This window comes from Rhineura floridana, chromosome 1, assembly GCF_030035675.1.
Source record: "Rhineura floridana isolate rRhiFlo1 chromosome 1, rRhiFlo1.hap2, whole genome shotgun sequence".
NCBI classification, from domain to species: domain Eukaryota; kingdom Metazoa; phylum Chordata; class Lepidosauria; order Squamata; family Rhineuridae; genus Rhineura; species Rhineura floridana.
The window spans coordinates 15740048-15757228 of NC_084480.1; the positions used below are offsets into that span (position 1 = coordinate 15740048).

At 43.0% G+C, this 17181-nt stretch overlaps 1 protein-coding gene across 3 annotated transcripts in view; it reads right to left on the bottom strand.

Annotated features, from left to right (window-relative positions):
- Window positions 1-17181, bottom strand: part of MYO5B (myosin VB) — a 363858-nt gene that overhangs the window by 50190 nt on the left and 296487 nt on the right. For all 3 annotated transcript variants that reach the window (XM_061614358.1, XM_061614367.1, XM_061614347.1), the window contains 2 exons: window positions 10532-10768; window positions 815-899 (listed from right to left, as the gene is read on the bottom strand). In XM_061614358.1, coding sequence (XP_061470342.1) covers window positions 815-899; window positions 10532-10768 — 322 coding nt within the window. The remainder of the gene's footprint in view (window positions 1-814; window positions 900-10531; window positions 10769-17181) is intronic.

Consider the following 17181-nt stretch of genomic DNA (forward strand, 5'->3'; position numbering starts at 1 on the left):
GGTATGCTGTCTCTGGGGCTGATGAGATTTGTACAAAACATTTGTAGAGCATCAGCTTGAAGTAGGCAGAGTTTAATGGTCCAAATAATGTAAAATCTTTTTAAATAAATTAAAAGTTATCTTTAATTTAACCCAGCAACACATTTTTAAAAGTTAATCATTTTTAATATAAATATTTAATAAAAACTGCAAATGGCAGGTGTTATTTTCACTCTTAGACAGCATGGAATGCTTCTATATAAATATAACATCAACTTTACTCAGTTGATAGCCATAAAAAAATCTTTATCAAAACAATGGGCTTGTATGTTTCAGTATATAACAAAGGTATTCATTGAATGCTTGTATTCCTCACGTACATTTTGATTTTCCCAGCTGTTTTCTCTTAGTTTGTCAATATCTAACTTACACAGAATACAGAACTGTAAGTTAAAAGGACCTGTTCACTATGCCTTGTTATGTTAAACAGGCTCTTTGTTGTGTTGCAAATACTGCTCTTTGAGCATCTCTGTTCTTAAATCACCCATTTACTGGTATTTGAAGATTGAGTATGGGGGAGAATCCTTTTTAGATGTTTTATCCCAAATAAATCAGTTTCCCCTCTTGCTGTCTCACCTCCCTGAAATACATTTCAACAAATGTTTTTAGGAATGGTAAGAATAGGAACCATTAGATTAGCATGCTTCTGCTTATCATTCACAGCTATCATTCACACTAAGGGAGAAGGAGCTCATAATAATATAAAGGGGGGGGGAATTGCCAATCCAGTTGATCATCAGCGTTAAATGAAACCATATGCAGTGCTCCTCCTTACCTTCTGACTGACACAAGATTTTGATGTTAAGCTCCTCTTTTTCCTGCTTCAGCAGCCCATTCTCTTCTTCTAAGTCTGATATCCGCTAAGGAAAAAACAAGAAAGCAATATTACCGTCCCACAATGTAGGCCAACCCAAGGTCAGTCAACTCTGTGGAGCTATTGAGTTTCATCTGGCTGGCTTCTATGGTCAAACCGGTTTTTTGTCCTCCTTCAGTCACTGGAATGACGATACACAATAGTGAAAAGTGTACTTTTTAACTGCCTACTCTAATAAGAGTTGGTTTTGATGCTATCTTATAAAGAATGCAACTTTACCATTTTTTAAAAATGTGCAAACTTTGCAAAAATGAAAATGTGCAAACATTGGTATAAATTAATGGCTCCTAGACACAATGGCTATGTTCCCCTTCCACTGTGGGAGGCAATATTCCTCTAAATAACAGTTGCTAATAACTGCAGGTGGGGAAACTGCTGTTGTGCTCGTGTCCTCGTTGCAGGCTTCCCACGGGCATCTGGCTCACCACCGTGAGAACAGCACGTTGGGCTACTAGATAGCCTGTGACCTGATCCAGCAGGGCTTATCTTATGTTCTTAGTGTTTAGTATAAACCAGGGGTTCTTAATCTGGGGTCCATGGATGGGCTTCAGGGGGTCCATGAACTGAGCACACAAAAAAATCAATTTCTAATGCAATAACTTTTATGTATTTATGCATTTATTTTGGGAGGTTCATAGCTTTCATTAGATTCTTAAAGGGGTCCATAACCCCAAAAAGGTTATGAACCACTGGTATAAACAATGTTTGCGGCATTCAGTCTGAGGCAAAGAAGGTTTTTCAAATTGCGTTCCATGGAAATGTGGGGCTTCTTGGAACCTTATCCAAGGTTTCTTGATGAGAGGATCAGTAACGGTGGACAATGTTCCCTGAAGGCCAGTTTGTCGACGCCCTCCAGTCTTCCTCCAGAACATGCATTTACAAGAAAGTATTGGGATAGGTTAAGAATACACCGAGCTCATACAGGGCACTGTTTAGGCCCAACAGGCCTCATTGGTGCCCTTTATGAATAGAGTAGGCTGCAAGTGAGACGATGCCCCAGAATCCTCTGTAATGTGCTAGGATCTCATAGCAAACATTTCGAGGGTTCCCTCACTAGATCAGTCAGTGTGGAAAAAGTTTCCTTATGGCAGAAAGCTTGAAAACTATATAAACAAAGGAATAAATAAAATGGGAATGAGCTACATATATATTTTATTGATGTAGAAATAAACAAACTTTTGAGTTATATGGAGATGTGCTTAATGAGGATGAATGTGGAACTCCAAAGCCTGCACACTCTTCCACCAAGAAAAAGCCCATCTGGTCTCCTTTCTCAAAACACCTTATTTATGTTTCCAAAGCTGACCCAAAATATTTTGCCAGAGGACAAGTGGCACCCTCTCCCCATCTCATGTTCAGAAGAGACAGGGAGGTAAATGGGCTCCTATTGGAAGGAAGGATGGGATAGAAATAAATAAATAAATACATTCAACTCTGGTAATGGGATAGCATTGTCTACCGCACTAGAGGCAGCAGTGGCCCAGGAAAGGTCCTGTAGCAACAGAGAGGGCTCAAAGGAAGAGCTGGGGCTAGCTGCTGCTGCCCCCTAACATCTGGTGCCTGAGGTGGTTGCCTCACTCTGCTTATTTATGGCCAGTCCTGTATTTTTCCTTCTCTTAAGATCCACTTTTCTAGGAAAAGGTTTTCCATCCCAGCCTCACTTTGGCTACACTTTCACTGCTGTTTACTTTTCCCAGAATGCCCTTGTCTGGTAAGAGATTGCACACCTTCTTAGCAATGGCTACATCACACCCATGTCCTGTACAGCCCCAGCGCACTTGATGATTATTCAAGTATTATCTAGTAGCAGCACCTTTGCAAGTTTTGTGGACAAATGATATGCAATTAATAGCACACAAAATCCCTACAAGAAAAAGGTGAACATTTTTGAAGTTTACTCTTCTAACCATGAACTTTTAAAGCTCAGAGATTTGTCTGTATACTCACAGATATAACAGGGCTGGGGAAACTGTGGCCCTCCAGTGATGCTGGACACAGTTCCCATCATCACGGATCATTGGCCATGCCGGCTAAGGTTGATGGGAGTGGAAGTCCAACAACAGCTGAATGGCCACGAGTTCCCCATTCCTCCCATATAGTTTTTTAAAAAAATCTCTATAAAAAGTCATTTTACATTGGTGATACTATCTGATTATATTATCTGACCCTCCAGATCTGCCGAACTACAACTCCCATCAGCCCCCAGTAAGCATGGCCAACGGCAGGGATGATGAGAACTGTCGTTCAGTAACATCTGGAGGACCAAAGGTTCCCCAACTCTGGATTATATGTGAATATCTAGTACTGCTGGAGGACATGGAAATGGCAATCCATTTGTTAACAGAGGCGTGTATGATAATCTGCCTTAACTGGAAAAAAGTAAGAACTCATACTTTAGATGAATAGATTATGAGGGTCTGGGATTTAGTGAATATGCTGCAATTAAGTAAAATAGCAAAAGTACAGACACACAAGCTAATAATAGGTGTATTGAGAAATGGCATACGTTTGTTATGTACTAATGTAACAGAATGCAAGAAAATGTGCATTCATGTTTATTATTAGAAACATTATAATATTCAGAAAGAATGTAATGATCATAGACAGCCTTTGAAAGCCAGTGTGGTGTAATGGCTAGAGTGTTTGGATTAGGATTTGGGAGACCAGGGTTCAAATACCCGCTCTCAACTATAACCAGTCACAAGTTTCTCAGCCTAACCTACCTCAAAGGGTTATGAGGATAAAATGGGGAGGGAGAGAACCATGTACACCACCCTTCACTCCTTGAAGGAAAGGTGAGATATAATAAAGATATACATTTGTATACTTGCAGTAAGCAAATTTATTGTTTTCCTTTTGTCCATTTTCTTTCTTTCTTTGACTATGTGTCTTGATTCTTTTAATTTTTTTATGATAACAGTGGTATTTCTGTACTGCTTATTGTTAATACTAATAATATTCCATGCTCAAAATTTGTGGTTTACCATTTGGGGACCCATTAATAGAATGAGAAGCACGGTGAAAAAATTGTCCAAGCCAGCCAATTCTGTGTGTCAAGAGCAGAGCTTGGAAAAGTTACTTTTTTGAACTATAACTCCCATCAGCCCAATCCAGTGGCCATGCTGGCTGGGGCTGATGGGAGTTGTAGTTCAAAAAAGTAACTTTTCCAAGCTCTGGTCAAGAGTGGGAGAGAAGGAAGATGTGGCCCAATGGTGCATCTCTCCTAGGCAAACTTAGGGTGGCCATATGCCTACTTTACAGAGGGTAGTTCTCTATTTGATGGGCTTTCAGGTCCAAGTCTGGTTTGAAGACACTTACGAATAGAGAGTAGGAGGGCCCCTGAAGTTGCCTATCAACAATGAGTACCTGAACAGTAGACTGAGCAGGCTCATGGGTTAGTCACCTGGTCACAGTCTTTCCCACTATGATGAGATTTATTGCTTATATTATAGTAATTATTTTAAAATTTGCATCTATGCATACAAATTTTGTCTTATTTTGTCCTTTTTTTTTGGTGAAGCATGCCTCTTTTTTTGGCAATGTATAACAGGCCAACCTATGTGAACGTCATTGAAATGACAAGTGCTCAGCTTCTGGCAGTGCTCTCTCACAATTAGACATACAGAGCAAAACCTCCACAACACTGCCCCCTATTAGCGGAGGTGTGTGTTATGTGTGTGCATACGCTCCACTTGAACTTTCTGCCTTAGGCAGGAAAAAAAACTCTTGACATGGCTCTGTACCATGTCACCATGAAACACTGAAGAGAGTTTTCCAACTTAGTGTTTTAAAAAACCAAAAACATCTACGCAAAGATTTCATTCAGAACTAAACTTGACGTGAATTTGGGATTCCTCCTCAGGAATTCTGAGGGATGGAAACAACATAGGACATAGGAATCTGCCTGATATTGAGTCAGACTATGAGTCCATCCAGCTCAGTATTGTCAATAGTATGATCTGACTGCTAGCAACTCTCCGGGATTTCAGACAGGGCTGTCTCCCAGCCCTACCTGGAGATGCTAGGATTGAACATGGGTCCTTCTCTGTGCAAAGCAGATGCTCTACCACGAAACTAAAGCCGTTTCTCATACTGCTACCAGATTCCAGGGACGTTCCAGGTGTCCTGTGTTTTTCTTTACTGCTCATTCTTTGCCACAATGCAATTATTGTTTCCCATAACATAAAAATAAAAGTATCTCACATCATATTGTCCAAGGGTATTTTTTTTTTAAATGTTCAACGTAACTTGAATGGTTCTCATATCCCAGATGGCAAAATAGGAGGTACAGACATACTCACAAAGTGTCATTCTGTCTACCCTCAAAAGGTCATTCTGTCTACCCACAGCGGGTCTTGCTTCACACTTAATTGCTTTGGACAATCCATTTTAGTGCATGAAATACTGCTCTGCTATGCTGTGCATGGACAGACAAGGCTGCAAGTCAGCGTACCAAATTTCACTGTGGTGTTCCTCTCAGTCTACACAGTTGAAGCCCAGAGTGGAACAGCTATAATTTGGAAAGTTGCTACACAGAGTGTGTATGTGGATTCTGAGTTGCTGGAGAAAGAAGGCTTTATACATTAGTATAATAAAGATTTTCTGCTGTCCTAGTAAGACTAATAATACATGCCTGCAAAGTGTCATTCATCTACACAGCGGTCTAATTTTTATCCACGTTCATATACCATTCTTTGGTTTTCTTGGCAGGCAGAAAACTGCAGAGGTATTTAATCAATAATTGCACATGACCTTTTTTTTTTTAAACCTAAATGGATAACAGGGGCCAGTGGGAAGCAAACAATTTATTACAAGAAAAGTTCAAATGGCTTTTGTAAGGAGTTATTCAGTGTGCATGAAAACTGGAGGGGGGGAGTGAGTAAGAAATGCACACACAAAGCAACAAAATTAGAACAGTTCCTTTATAAAATGATCTCCCAAAAGGATCTTGATGCATTAGTTTTCCTCTAAGGTCTGAACACAGCTGTTAGGCCTGTTCTTCTGTGCATGTTTAAGAATGTCCCTATAGCCCACAGATATTTCTATCGAACTTTAAAAAGAAGGGAAATTGGGCAGCTATAGTCAATGCACCAGGGGAGCATGAGACCTGACCTCCTCTCTGAGATATTGTACTGCCCTACAGATTTGTCAAAATGCAAATACAATTTGGGGTGGTCTTTCACAGTCCAATCCAGTTCCTGTGTGGCTTGGAAGAATTTGGTAACATGTGCCTCTGAGCATATGGTGAGGGGGGGAAGAGGGGGAGGAGGGGGGGGAAGAGGGTTGGAGTGGGCAGGGGAAGAAGGAAGAGGGGAGGAAGAAGGAAGAGGGGAGGAAGAGGAGAGGGCGGAAGGAGGAGAAAGGCCGTGTTTATTGAGTTCAATGGAATTTACTCCCATGCAATCATGGCTAGGATAGGTAAAACTGACAATGGGGAAGAAGGGGGAGAGGAGAACAGAGGGAAAGAAGAAGGGGGGAGAGGGGAGCAGAAGGGGGAGAGGGGAGCAGAAGGGGGAGAGGGGAGCAGAAGGGGGAGCAGGGGGAAGGAGGGGATTGGGAGGGGGAAGTAGAGCATTGGGAGGGGAAAGGAAGGTATTGGAAGGGGAGGGGGAGGGATGAAGGAAGGGGGAGGGCAGGGGCAAAAGGGAGGTGATGGGAGGGAGGAGAAGGGGAGGGCAGGGTTGATCATTTGTATGCTTATTGAGTTCAATGGGACTTACTCCCGTGCAATCATGCTTGAAAATGAAATGCACTGCGTTCAAGTTGATCCTGACTTATGGCGACCCTATGAATAGGGATTCATAGTAAGTGGTATTCAGAGGTGGTTTACTATTGCATTCCTCTGAGGCTGAGAGGCAGTGACTGGCACAAGATCACCTAGTGAGCCTCATGACTATGTGGGGATTCAAACACTGGTCTCCCAGGTCGTAGTCCTAGGATAGGTAAAACTGACCATGGGGGAGGAGGAGGGGGAGGAGGAGGGGGAGGGTAGAGGGGAGGGGGAGGAGGAGGGGGAGGGTAGAGGGGAGGGGGAGGAGGAGTAGGGGAAAGGAGAGGATTGGAAGGGGATGGAGGAGGGGAAAGGAGGGAATAGGAAGGGATGGGAGAGGAGAAGGGAGGGGTGAAGGAAGGGGGAGGGGAGGGGCAAGAGGGAGGAGGGGAGAGTAGATTTGATCATTTGCATGCTTTTTGAGTTCAGTGGGATTTACTCCTGTACAATGATTCTTAGGATAGGTAAAACTTATCCTGGGGGAGAGGCAGGGAGGGGAGGAGGAGGGCAGGGAGGGGAGGAGGAGGGCAGGGAGGGGAGAGGGAGGAAGGGGGAGGGGAGGAGATTGGATGGGTGGGCACTGGGCAGAGGGGAAGCCTCCTACCTTTCCAAAAGGAAAATGTGAACAGTATCATTCTTTTTCAGTGTTTTCCCATCTTTTTATTCTACAGCAGGCACATGTAGCCTCTCACCCAAACTTAAATCAAAGCTGTCCCTGGCTACATCCACACCAGGCCTTTATTTCACTTTGGACAGTCATGGCTTCTCCCAAAGAATCCTGGAAAGTGTAGTTAGTGCAGGGTGCTGAGAGTTGCTAGGAGACGCCCTGTTCCCCTCACAGGCTGAATGTTAAACCACTCTGGCTACTGGAGCTCTGTCAGTGGAATAGGAGTCTCCTCTCAGTACCCTTCACAAACTACACTTCCCAGGTTTCTTTGGGGGAAGCCATGACTGTCTAAAGTGAAACAAAGGTCTGGTGTGGGTGTGGCCCCGATTAGGCAAGCCCAGCAGCTGGGAGTCTGAGTTTTAGAATACTGACAGTTGGTTCTTACTGAGCATGCCTGACATTATCATTGAGTTCAAGCCAAAATTTCTTAAATTAAAAATCAGCCAGGCATTTTTTAAACTTTAAACTGCAGAAGATGAAGGTCAGAGTGTGGGGCAAGGTCAGTAATAGGATTACAGATACTCTGTGAATATGGCTGATTTTTAATTACAGTAATTTCAACAAATTATGAGAACTCTGACAAAAAAAAGTCCCAAAGGGGTCTGTTTTCTCTCTCTCTCTTTTTACACTTTGAACTGACTCTTTTGTGCATCACCATGAAAATTTAGAGGGTTGTTAAGCAAGTGTTTCTGAATTCAGAACTATAAGTTTTGTAAAGTTTTGTTTTGAAATGAGCTTATGGGAATCATCAGAATGGCATGGGGGTATTTTCCATTTAACATTGCGGAATGCAAAAAATCCATGCTGACTATAGTATACAGCCACTCTTGTGGCTGTATAATATGCTACAGAATAAGAGTCCTGAGGTGGGAAGAGTGAGGGACTAGGCCTCTTAAAGTTGTAGGCAGGTAATCCTATGTTTGAATGCTTTCCCAGACTAAACAAAACCAAGAAGGGAGAAAGGTAAGAGTCTAGCCTTCTTTCTGGCATGCTACTTTTCTACTTGCCAGTGTGGTGTAGTGCTTAGAGTGTAGGACTAGGACCTGGGAGACCAGGGTTCAAAATCCCTGCTCAGCCTTTCAGCCTAACCTACCTGACAGGGCTGTTGTGGGGATGAAATGAGGAGGGCGAGAACCATGTTTGTATGCCACCTTGAGCTCCTTGGAGAAAAGGTGGGATATAAATGCAATAAACAACAACAACAATAATACTTACAAAACATTTTAGAGACAGAAGCAGTTTTTTTTAAATGGTATTCCCTAAGCTGCAGGCTGAAGTGATTCTGCCCATTCTATCACCTCATTCTGTTGCCTGTGTAGAACAGGCCTGACCACATGCAGAACAGCAACTGGGAAAAGCAGGGATGTTCCTAGAGGCTGATGAAAATTAGGAAGTTTGCAGAGTGCTATTACAGTCTCTGGTCTCTCACATAGTAATAGAAGACCAATATGGTAGGGTGATTCCCAGCGTTCACCTATAATTTGTGCACTCCACAAGCTTCCAGGTTTCACAAAGCACTTCAGCACAGAGAAGCAGTTAGGTAAAGAAGTTCAGGGCTACCTGCAGGTGCAATTCCACAGGAAGACAGAAAACCCACAGGATGTGGCACTGGACATGAAATTTAACTTCCTAAGAATTGCAGCATTTGTTGTGAGAGAATGAGCGAAGTATGTAATCCTCCTGGTTGCATACAGTTGTGTCCAACATTTATCATGTCCATTAATTTCAGTGGATCTACTTTGAGTAGCACCTAGTTGAAACAACCCATAGATAAGACCTGAAAGTGGATAGTCAATGAACGCGGAAATTTCAGAAGCCACAGTGGGGCAGAGGTAGCTGAATATGAATTATCATTGTCAGGGGCTGAAAAATCTTATTCTTGGCCCCACCACTTGGCTAGCAAAACCAGGAATAAATTAAAACAATGTGGGCCCCAGATTATGTACAAACACAAAAATGCACAGAAAGGCATTTTTCAGAGCCATACATGCAGAGCTAGCAGCTCCCTCCCCCCTCCCCGCACCCCCCAGCACAGCTACAGCAAACAACAGAGCCATGATTATGGAATACAGTAGGGCCCTGCTTTTCGGCGCCCCGCTTTTCTGCATACCGCTAATACAGAGATGCCAGTGGAGTGATCAGCTGTAGCACGGGGAGCTCCAGCTACCACACTCCAGCTGACAGCGATCAGCTGTAGCACGGGGAGCTTGCGCGCTCCAGCTGATCGCTGTCAGCTGGAGCACAGCAGCTGGAGTTCCCCACGCTCCAGCTGATCGCTGTCAGCTGGAGTGTGGTGGCTGGAGCTCCCCATGCTACAGCTGATTGCATGCTACAGCTCCTCAGCTGTAGCGCGGGGAGCTCGTGTGCTACAGCTGATCGTTATCAGCTGAAGCGTGGTGGCTGGAATACAGTAGAGCCCCACTTTCCAGTGGTTTTCGCTTTTTGGCGGGGGCCTGGAATGTAACCTGCCATATGAGTGGGGCCCTACTGTACCACATCCCTGCACGGACAGCCTGGTTCACACTAACCTTTCCTACATAGTTATGTACTCAACTGCATGGAAGAATATGGCAGTGTGAATCGGCCTCAAGAAATACCAACTACCTGAGAATCTTCAGATAAGGCCTTGGTAAATGGGCACAGAAACTATGTAATTGTAAGAAATGCAGAATCAATGAAATGCAGAGGATCTGCCAAGAGGGTGTCTCCAAGGTTTTGATACTGTGATAGAAAAAGTCTGACAATCCTTGGAATGTTGAAGTATGTGGTTCAACTCAAACTGGTGGGTTGGGTCTGCATGGGATTAAAAAAGGATAGAGAGGAGTCCTCCTAATTCCTAGACTATACCTATCCTTTGATCTCTTGCTAACTCTTCCTTCCCGTGTAAACTGACATTCTTAGGATGCTGACCACATCTTCCGGTTCTTCTTTGTTTGTTTGTTTGCTTGTGAGAGAACATCTTCTCTTTGTCTCTTTCCTCACAGCATGAGAGCAAACACTAGCTTAGCTAGTTAGCTAGATATAGAACTAGAACTCTTTCCTATCAAGTATGTACTTCCAGAATAAAGTAGTTTTCTTATTTTAAGCTTAAATCTCAGTGTGACTAATCCCAGGGAAGATGTGCTATTTCGCAAGGATTCAAACACACACAAACCTCACTCTGCAATATGGAGAGCATTACCTTTTGGAGCACATCTTTCTCCTTCATGTAGGTGTCTTCTACTATCTTTCTTTCCCCATGAGCTTTTTCCAAGGCCAACCGGAGAGAGTCAATTTCTTCTTGCAAGCTGGCAAGCTGGTTGCCGTCTCCCTTCTTCCTCTGATATTGTTCCAGTTCCTTCTTCAGCTTTTCCATCTCAGTGGAATGAACAGAGGTGGCTGAAGACAGCTGCTCGTTCAGGAACCTGTATTCTTTGTTCTGTAATTTGAGGGGTGGAGGAATATATGAACACAACTCAGCACTTCACAGAAGTAATAACTCCCCCGACAAAATCCTAAATATTACAATTTTAAAATAATGTATTATTTCTTGACACAGCCCTCTTTCAAGGACCATAGTACAGAGAAACAATAACACAAATAATAATTTTCAGAGGGGTAGCTGTGTTAGTCTGTTACAGCAAAAGCAAGTGTATTATAAGTCTTCTGACTGACACATTCACAATGGTGTAAGTTTTTGTGGACTAAAAGTCCACTTTATCAGATGAATGGACTCTAATCCACAAATGCTTGTGCCATAATAAATGTGTTACTCTTGAAGGTGCAACAAGAATCTCAAAGTCATCGATGGGAATAACCAAAAGTCTTCTACTCAAGTGTGTTTAAGCCGGGAGCAGTAGCATTTTGTTTATTTTATGTAATTATTTATTTTAAAACTAAATTAGTATCAGCTGCTCAGGTACCAGACCCTGCCAAATATTTGGAGCATGCATGCATGTGGCAGAGAGCCAGACTGGCAATCTGGAGGCATAAAGGAATAGCCTGGAGGCCTCCCAGAAACATGCTGCCGAGGGTGCATGTATGTAGCACAGAGGTGGGGAACCTGAGGCCCTCCAGATGTTGCTGGACCCTAACTACCACCATCCATGACTATTAGCCATAGTAACAGGTTGATGGGAGGTATTACAACATCTGGAGGGTCATAGGTTCCTCACCCCTAATTGTAGAAGACCAGGAGTCTTTACAGCAAGCAGTGGCATAGGTTCGGTTCTCCGGGATGACCTGATAAGAGGACCAAGAGGATTCTGGGCTAGTGTCCTGACTCAAACCGACTGCAGCTCCCTCCTTCACCAGCAGCCCTAGTGTGCGGGAGCATCAAATCACTGCTCAACCCATATAGTTCCTGGTTTGACGAAGGTGGCCATTACACCTCACCAAAAAAGGGGACAAAAGAGGGCACAGATCTGCATAACATTTGCACAAATGCAAATTTAGAAATAATGATTATAATTCAAACTGAAATACAATACAGCTCGCTATTGTGGGGAAGACTGTGACCAGGTGATCTGGGTGCCTACTCAGTCTGTTATGTGGTCGCTAAAAGCTTAGGGGTGACTTCAAAGTTCCTCCTGCTCTCTCTTCTTAGAGTTCTCCTAACCCTGGACCAGATAGCCCTTCAGACAGGACACCCACCTGTAAACTAGGCCACATGGCCACCCTTCACCTGAGTTTTAAATCAGGTGCGGGAGATCTTTGGTCCTCCAGATATTGCTGAATCACAACTTGCATCATCCCTAATCACTGGTGCTGCTTGGTATGGCTGATGGGAGTTGTACCTCAGCAACATCTGGAGGGCCAAAGGTTCCCCATACCTGCTTTATACCTTTATAGCATCCCACAGTTAACTCTTGAAGCAGAACTCTTAACATTCTATGCCATGATTTCAGGACAAGTGCAATGAACTTTCCTTGCAGTGTTTCCTTTTTTTAAATTTATTTCTTTATTCTTTTAACCTCAGCACTTTCTGCTGTTGGGGAAACCTTCCAGGACAATAAACTGCAGGGCAATCATGGGTATAAGTACAAACAAAAAGAGAAGAAGATTCCAACCACATCAGGCTTACAGCGTTTATGGGACCCAAAGGTTCAATAAGGCCTTTTCATTCACTCAAATCTAAACTTTACCTGCCAGCAATTCTTCCCTGAAATGATTGTGTATGATAAACCACAGAGGGTTTGCTGGTCCTTGTGGCTTAAAAGGCTTAATAGAAACTGATGGCTATACCACAACATATATGATGATTATAATAATTCTTCAAATATTTAACGAGTCCTTCCTGCTTTTCCACCTTTAAATGCACAGCAACTAGGTGCCCTCTTAGAGTTGTATTCAACTAAGTCCTTCTCAGAGAAGACCCATTGAAGTTAATGAAACTAAGTCATGTCTGTTAATTTCAATGGGCCTACTCTGAGTAGGACCAGCACAGAATACCACCCTCAGGCACAAATCACATACTAAAGAGGCACAGGCCAATTTGTTTGAAAAGGAGCGGGCAACATGCCACCCTCAAGCTTCACTTCATGCAGGTGGCCTGCTAAGCACTTTTCTCCAGTCCAGTTCATGACCTGTTCTAAGAGCCCAACCAGAAGACAAAAGGGGTCCAGGAGATGGACCGCAAGAGGTAATGTATGGATAGGGAAGTGGTTCATATCTCATCATCTGCACGCCTTACAGTTTCAAGCATCACTATACAGCCCACTTTCAGAAGGCTTTTGCAGCAAGGCGTAAAACTGCAGATTCTGCTCCTGTCAGACAAACCAGGCATTACATTTGTTACATTCAGGGAGCTGTGTAGTTTTATAACACATTACTTGCCTGGAGAACTGCATGGCAAAATTTGGAGAAGTGCGTATTTCAAAGGTCTGCTGTGTTCTGGTCTACGTATGGCTTCGGAAAGCACAAATTAGATAGATGCACCTTAGATAGATAGGTATCACCTGTGGCTTTAATTGGCACAATGGATTTTTATCACATTGTTATATGCCTTCAAGTCGATTATGACTTATGGCGACCCTATGAATCTTTTTTTGGATATATTCATAGGGTTTTCATGGTAAGAGGTATTCAGAGGTAGTTTACCATTGCCTTCCTCTAAGCCTACAACACCCGGTATTCCCAAGTGGTCTCCCATCCAAGTACTAGCCAGGCCTGACCCTGTTTTATCACGTATCATGTGTTAATTAGCTTACACGTGTCTTTGTTATCACCAAAAGTGCTTTCGTTGAATGGTCACTCTTAAGCTTTAACTGTACTAGGGGTGGGGGAGAAATTAGATTCGGGCCACGTTTAGATACAGTTCATCAGGAAGTTCCGTTCTAATTCAGTGATTTCATGTTGCAGTCTCCCTTTGAATTTTCTTTGTTCGAAAACAACAGCATTGGAGAGAAGCATGAGAGACTGCTCCTCCCATCAGGGCCTGTTGGATCAGGCAGGAAAATGACCACACCAGCATTGGCAGCCCCCAAGCACCTGCTTCACAACTTCAGGCTGCAACCCTTCATCGTAAGCAGGTCCATTCCATTTTCTGATTTCAAGCGCTGAGAAAGGAGCACTTAGGAGAACGCCTTGCAATAGGGCTGCCATTAAAATGAACAAGAGCCAATATCAGACAGATTCTGAAATGAAACTAAGAATAAAAGATGATTTGGGAGTCTTATTAAGTATCCTTAAGGCAGCAATATCTCCAGGAAACCTAAGTGAATGGGGTGGAAGGGAGAAGAGTTGAAGAAGGCCAAGAAGTGGTAATTCGTTTGCTCAAGAGCTGATGGGTACATCAATGTTTACATTCTCAAAATGTTCTGGAGAAGATTACATAAGCCCAGGGCACTAGGAGCATCAAGTCAAAACAGGCAGCAAGGCTGGCCTGATATTCTCAGCAAATCCACGTTGAGGACAAACAACAGTCAGTGGCACTGACTTGTGAAGGAAAAAAAAATCTCTGATCCACTTTGTATGTTCCTTTTGTGAGGAGGAACACATAAACAGGCAGCAGGAGGGTGCTGATGTCTATAACTCAACTATACCAAAGCTTTGATTAAACTATTGTCAGATTGCCTCTGTTGTCATAGGGATCTGAGCAAGGCTGAAGAAAGGGAGCTAGCTGGGAACAATCACGAATGAACGCACATACATGACAAATGTTCACACGGACAGGAATAAACTGTGGCCACATGCACACCATACATTTAAAGCACAATTATACCACTAACAATTATTCCCCCAAAGAATTTTGGGAACTGTAGTTTGTTCAGGGTGCTGAGGGTTGTTACCCTATTCACCTCACAAAGCTACAATTTCCGTAGTGGTTTAGCAATCAATCCCTCTTCCCAGGATCTCTGCACATCATAGCTCTGTGGGGGGAACCTAACAACTCTCAGCACCCTTAACAAACCACAGGTCCCTGGATGCTTTGGGGGAAGCCATGCCTGTTAATGTTGTATGATAGTATTTAATGTATGGTGAGGATGTGGGCTTTGAAAGATGCATCAAAGGGGAAAGGCAAGTGCCTCTTTTACAGTCTTCAACATTTTAACAAGTGTATGTACAATGTGCCAGTTCAACAAAAATGGTGGGCAGCCAAAAAATTAGAGATTACCATCACAATTGATTAGAAGTTTTGAAATTCACATGATGAACCTCTATAAGAAAGGAATGGATTCCCTCAAGAATAACAAAGACCAAAATTAAGTCTTGTTCCATGGAAGATTCTCAGTTATATACTGAACCTCCAAAATGGAGAAGAGAAATCCCAGCGGTTTCTGACTGTTATAATCAGGTTAGAAGCAGGTTTCCCATCATTGTAAGTCTCAATCCAAAACTTTTGGATTCCACCTCTACTCCTCTTTTGGCCCACTAGACTGTCTAGCAGGTCGGCGAACCTTGGAATGCTCCTCTCTTCATTGGTTCTGGAAACATAAGAAGCTTCTTAAAGCCAATCTCAAAGAGTCTTGAGGCACCTTAAAGACTAACAAATTGGATTATGTCATGGGTAGCCAATGTGGCACACCCCAGATTTTGCTGGACTACAACTCCAGCCACCCTGGACAATTGACCATGCTGGCTGGGGATGATGGGAGTGGTAATCCAGCAACTTCATCAGATGCATGGAGCAGCAGCAGAAGTGTCATCTTGCATAATTTAAGCTCTGAAATGAATTGTCATATGCTATACTTTTGCTCCAGCCTTTTTCCTTTCTCCCCCTTGTGTGCTGCCATACACTGACAACCAAGGATCATGCTCCATGCAACTGATGAAGTCAACTATCATTCACAGAAACTTATGCCAACCTTTGCCAACCTGGTACCCTCCAGATATTGTTGGACTACAACTCTCATGCTGGCTGGGCTGATCAGAACTGCAGTCCAAAACATCAGGAAGACATGAGGTTAGTGAAGGCTAGCTTACGCCATACTAAAATTTGCTAGTCTTTAAGGTGCTGCAAGGCTTTTTGCTGTTGCTCTGCAACAGACTAACATGTCTATCCTCTGGATTTTTTTAAATCCAGGAGAGAAAAAAAGCATATTATGCTTTGCTGCCATCGAGGAAAGGCCAGTTTCAACAGATTTTTTTGTTTGTTCAATATTAGGAACAATCTTATACTATAAGGAGAGATAGAATAAATTAGATAAAAGGATCTGGAGGTGTTTTTTTTAATGAGACAGATGTCTACCAGTAAATTCTTTAGCTATAAATGCCCCAAGCAAGGGCAATGGATCAGTCCGCTGATGATCCTTCCAAATCTATGTTTGTCTAGAGGAAAAAATCCTCCAATATTCACATCTCTCATCCAAATAAGAACTCAGCGCTTCTCTTGTAGTTCCCAATTATAAAATGCAGCATAGGCCAAAGATTGTTATCTCCTTTATTGCTGGCTTAGCAAGGCTTTTCTGGCACTCAATAGTGATAAGCAATGGAGGAACAGCACAATGGAGGCTTTACAAGGAAACCTTGGCTTGGCAGCACCTTCCTTTTAACATCATGACAAATCTGTGCCCAAGAGGGATTTTTCTTCAAGACTTAAACAATTGTCCTACTTAATTCAGTCTGAGCTAATGTTAAGCAAAGCTACACTTTGGGCTTTTTTTTTTTAATGCACATATGGATCAGGAAGCTGTCAATTTCTTTTTGGCATGTTTTGATCTTCAGGAAGTTTATCTTTGGTCACTTCAAGAGCTCTGTGCACAGCTTGTTTTTCCACTGGTGATGTTAGATGCAAAGCCAGACATGATAAGAACTGGGGTCTTTTTGCAGGCGAGGTTTTGACTGCCTTCCTAGAAGACCCCACAAATTCCCTAAATCCCAAAGAACCTGTCTGGCTTCTTGATTGGTGGGGGGGCACTTAACCCATTCCAAGACAGGTTCACTCAATTGGTGTCTACTGACACAAGCCAAGAAATTCTTGACTCACGTTACCAAAACTCCCTTTGCCAGCTTTGATTTTCAGCCCTCCTTGGTCTGTTCCTTCTCCTGTTAAAGAACTGTTTGCTTGGAGGCTAAGTACTTCTACTTGCCTGACACAAAGGGACATGTCTTATTCTAAACACAATTGGCATGAAGGATCCTAGTGATAGAACTCAGCCACAAGGATGGAACAAGTGCCTCTAGCTTTCTATTTCCAAAGAGAATTTGCCACTATTTGCAACAGACAGACAGACAGACAGACAGACACATAAACACAAGACAGAAAGCAATGGTCCTGGAAATTATACATGCAATGGCAGAGAAGGAAAAAGGAGGGTTCCCCTGATGTTTTTGAGCAATGGTCCAGGTCAAGAGCAAACCAGTTAGCATCTGAAGACACAAGAATTAGCAAGCCTATTAGCAGGGCTGGCG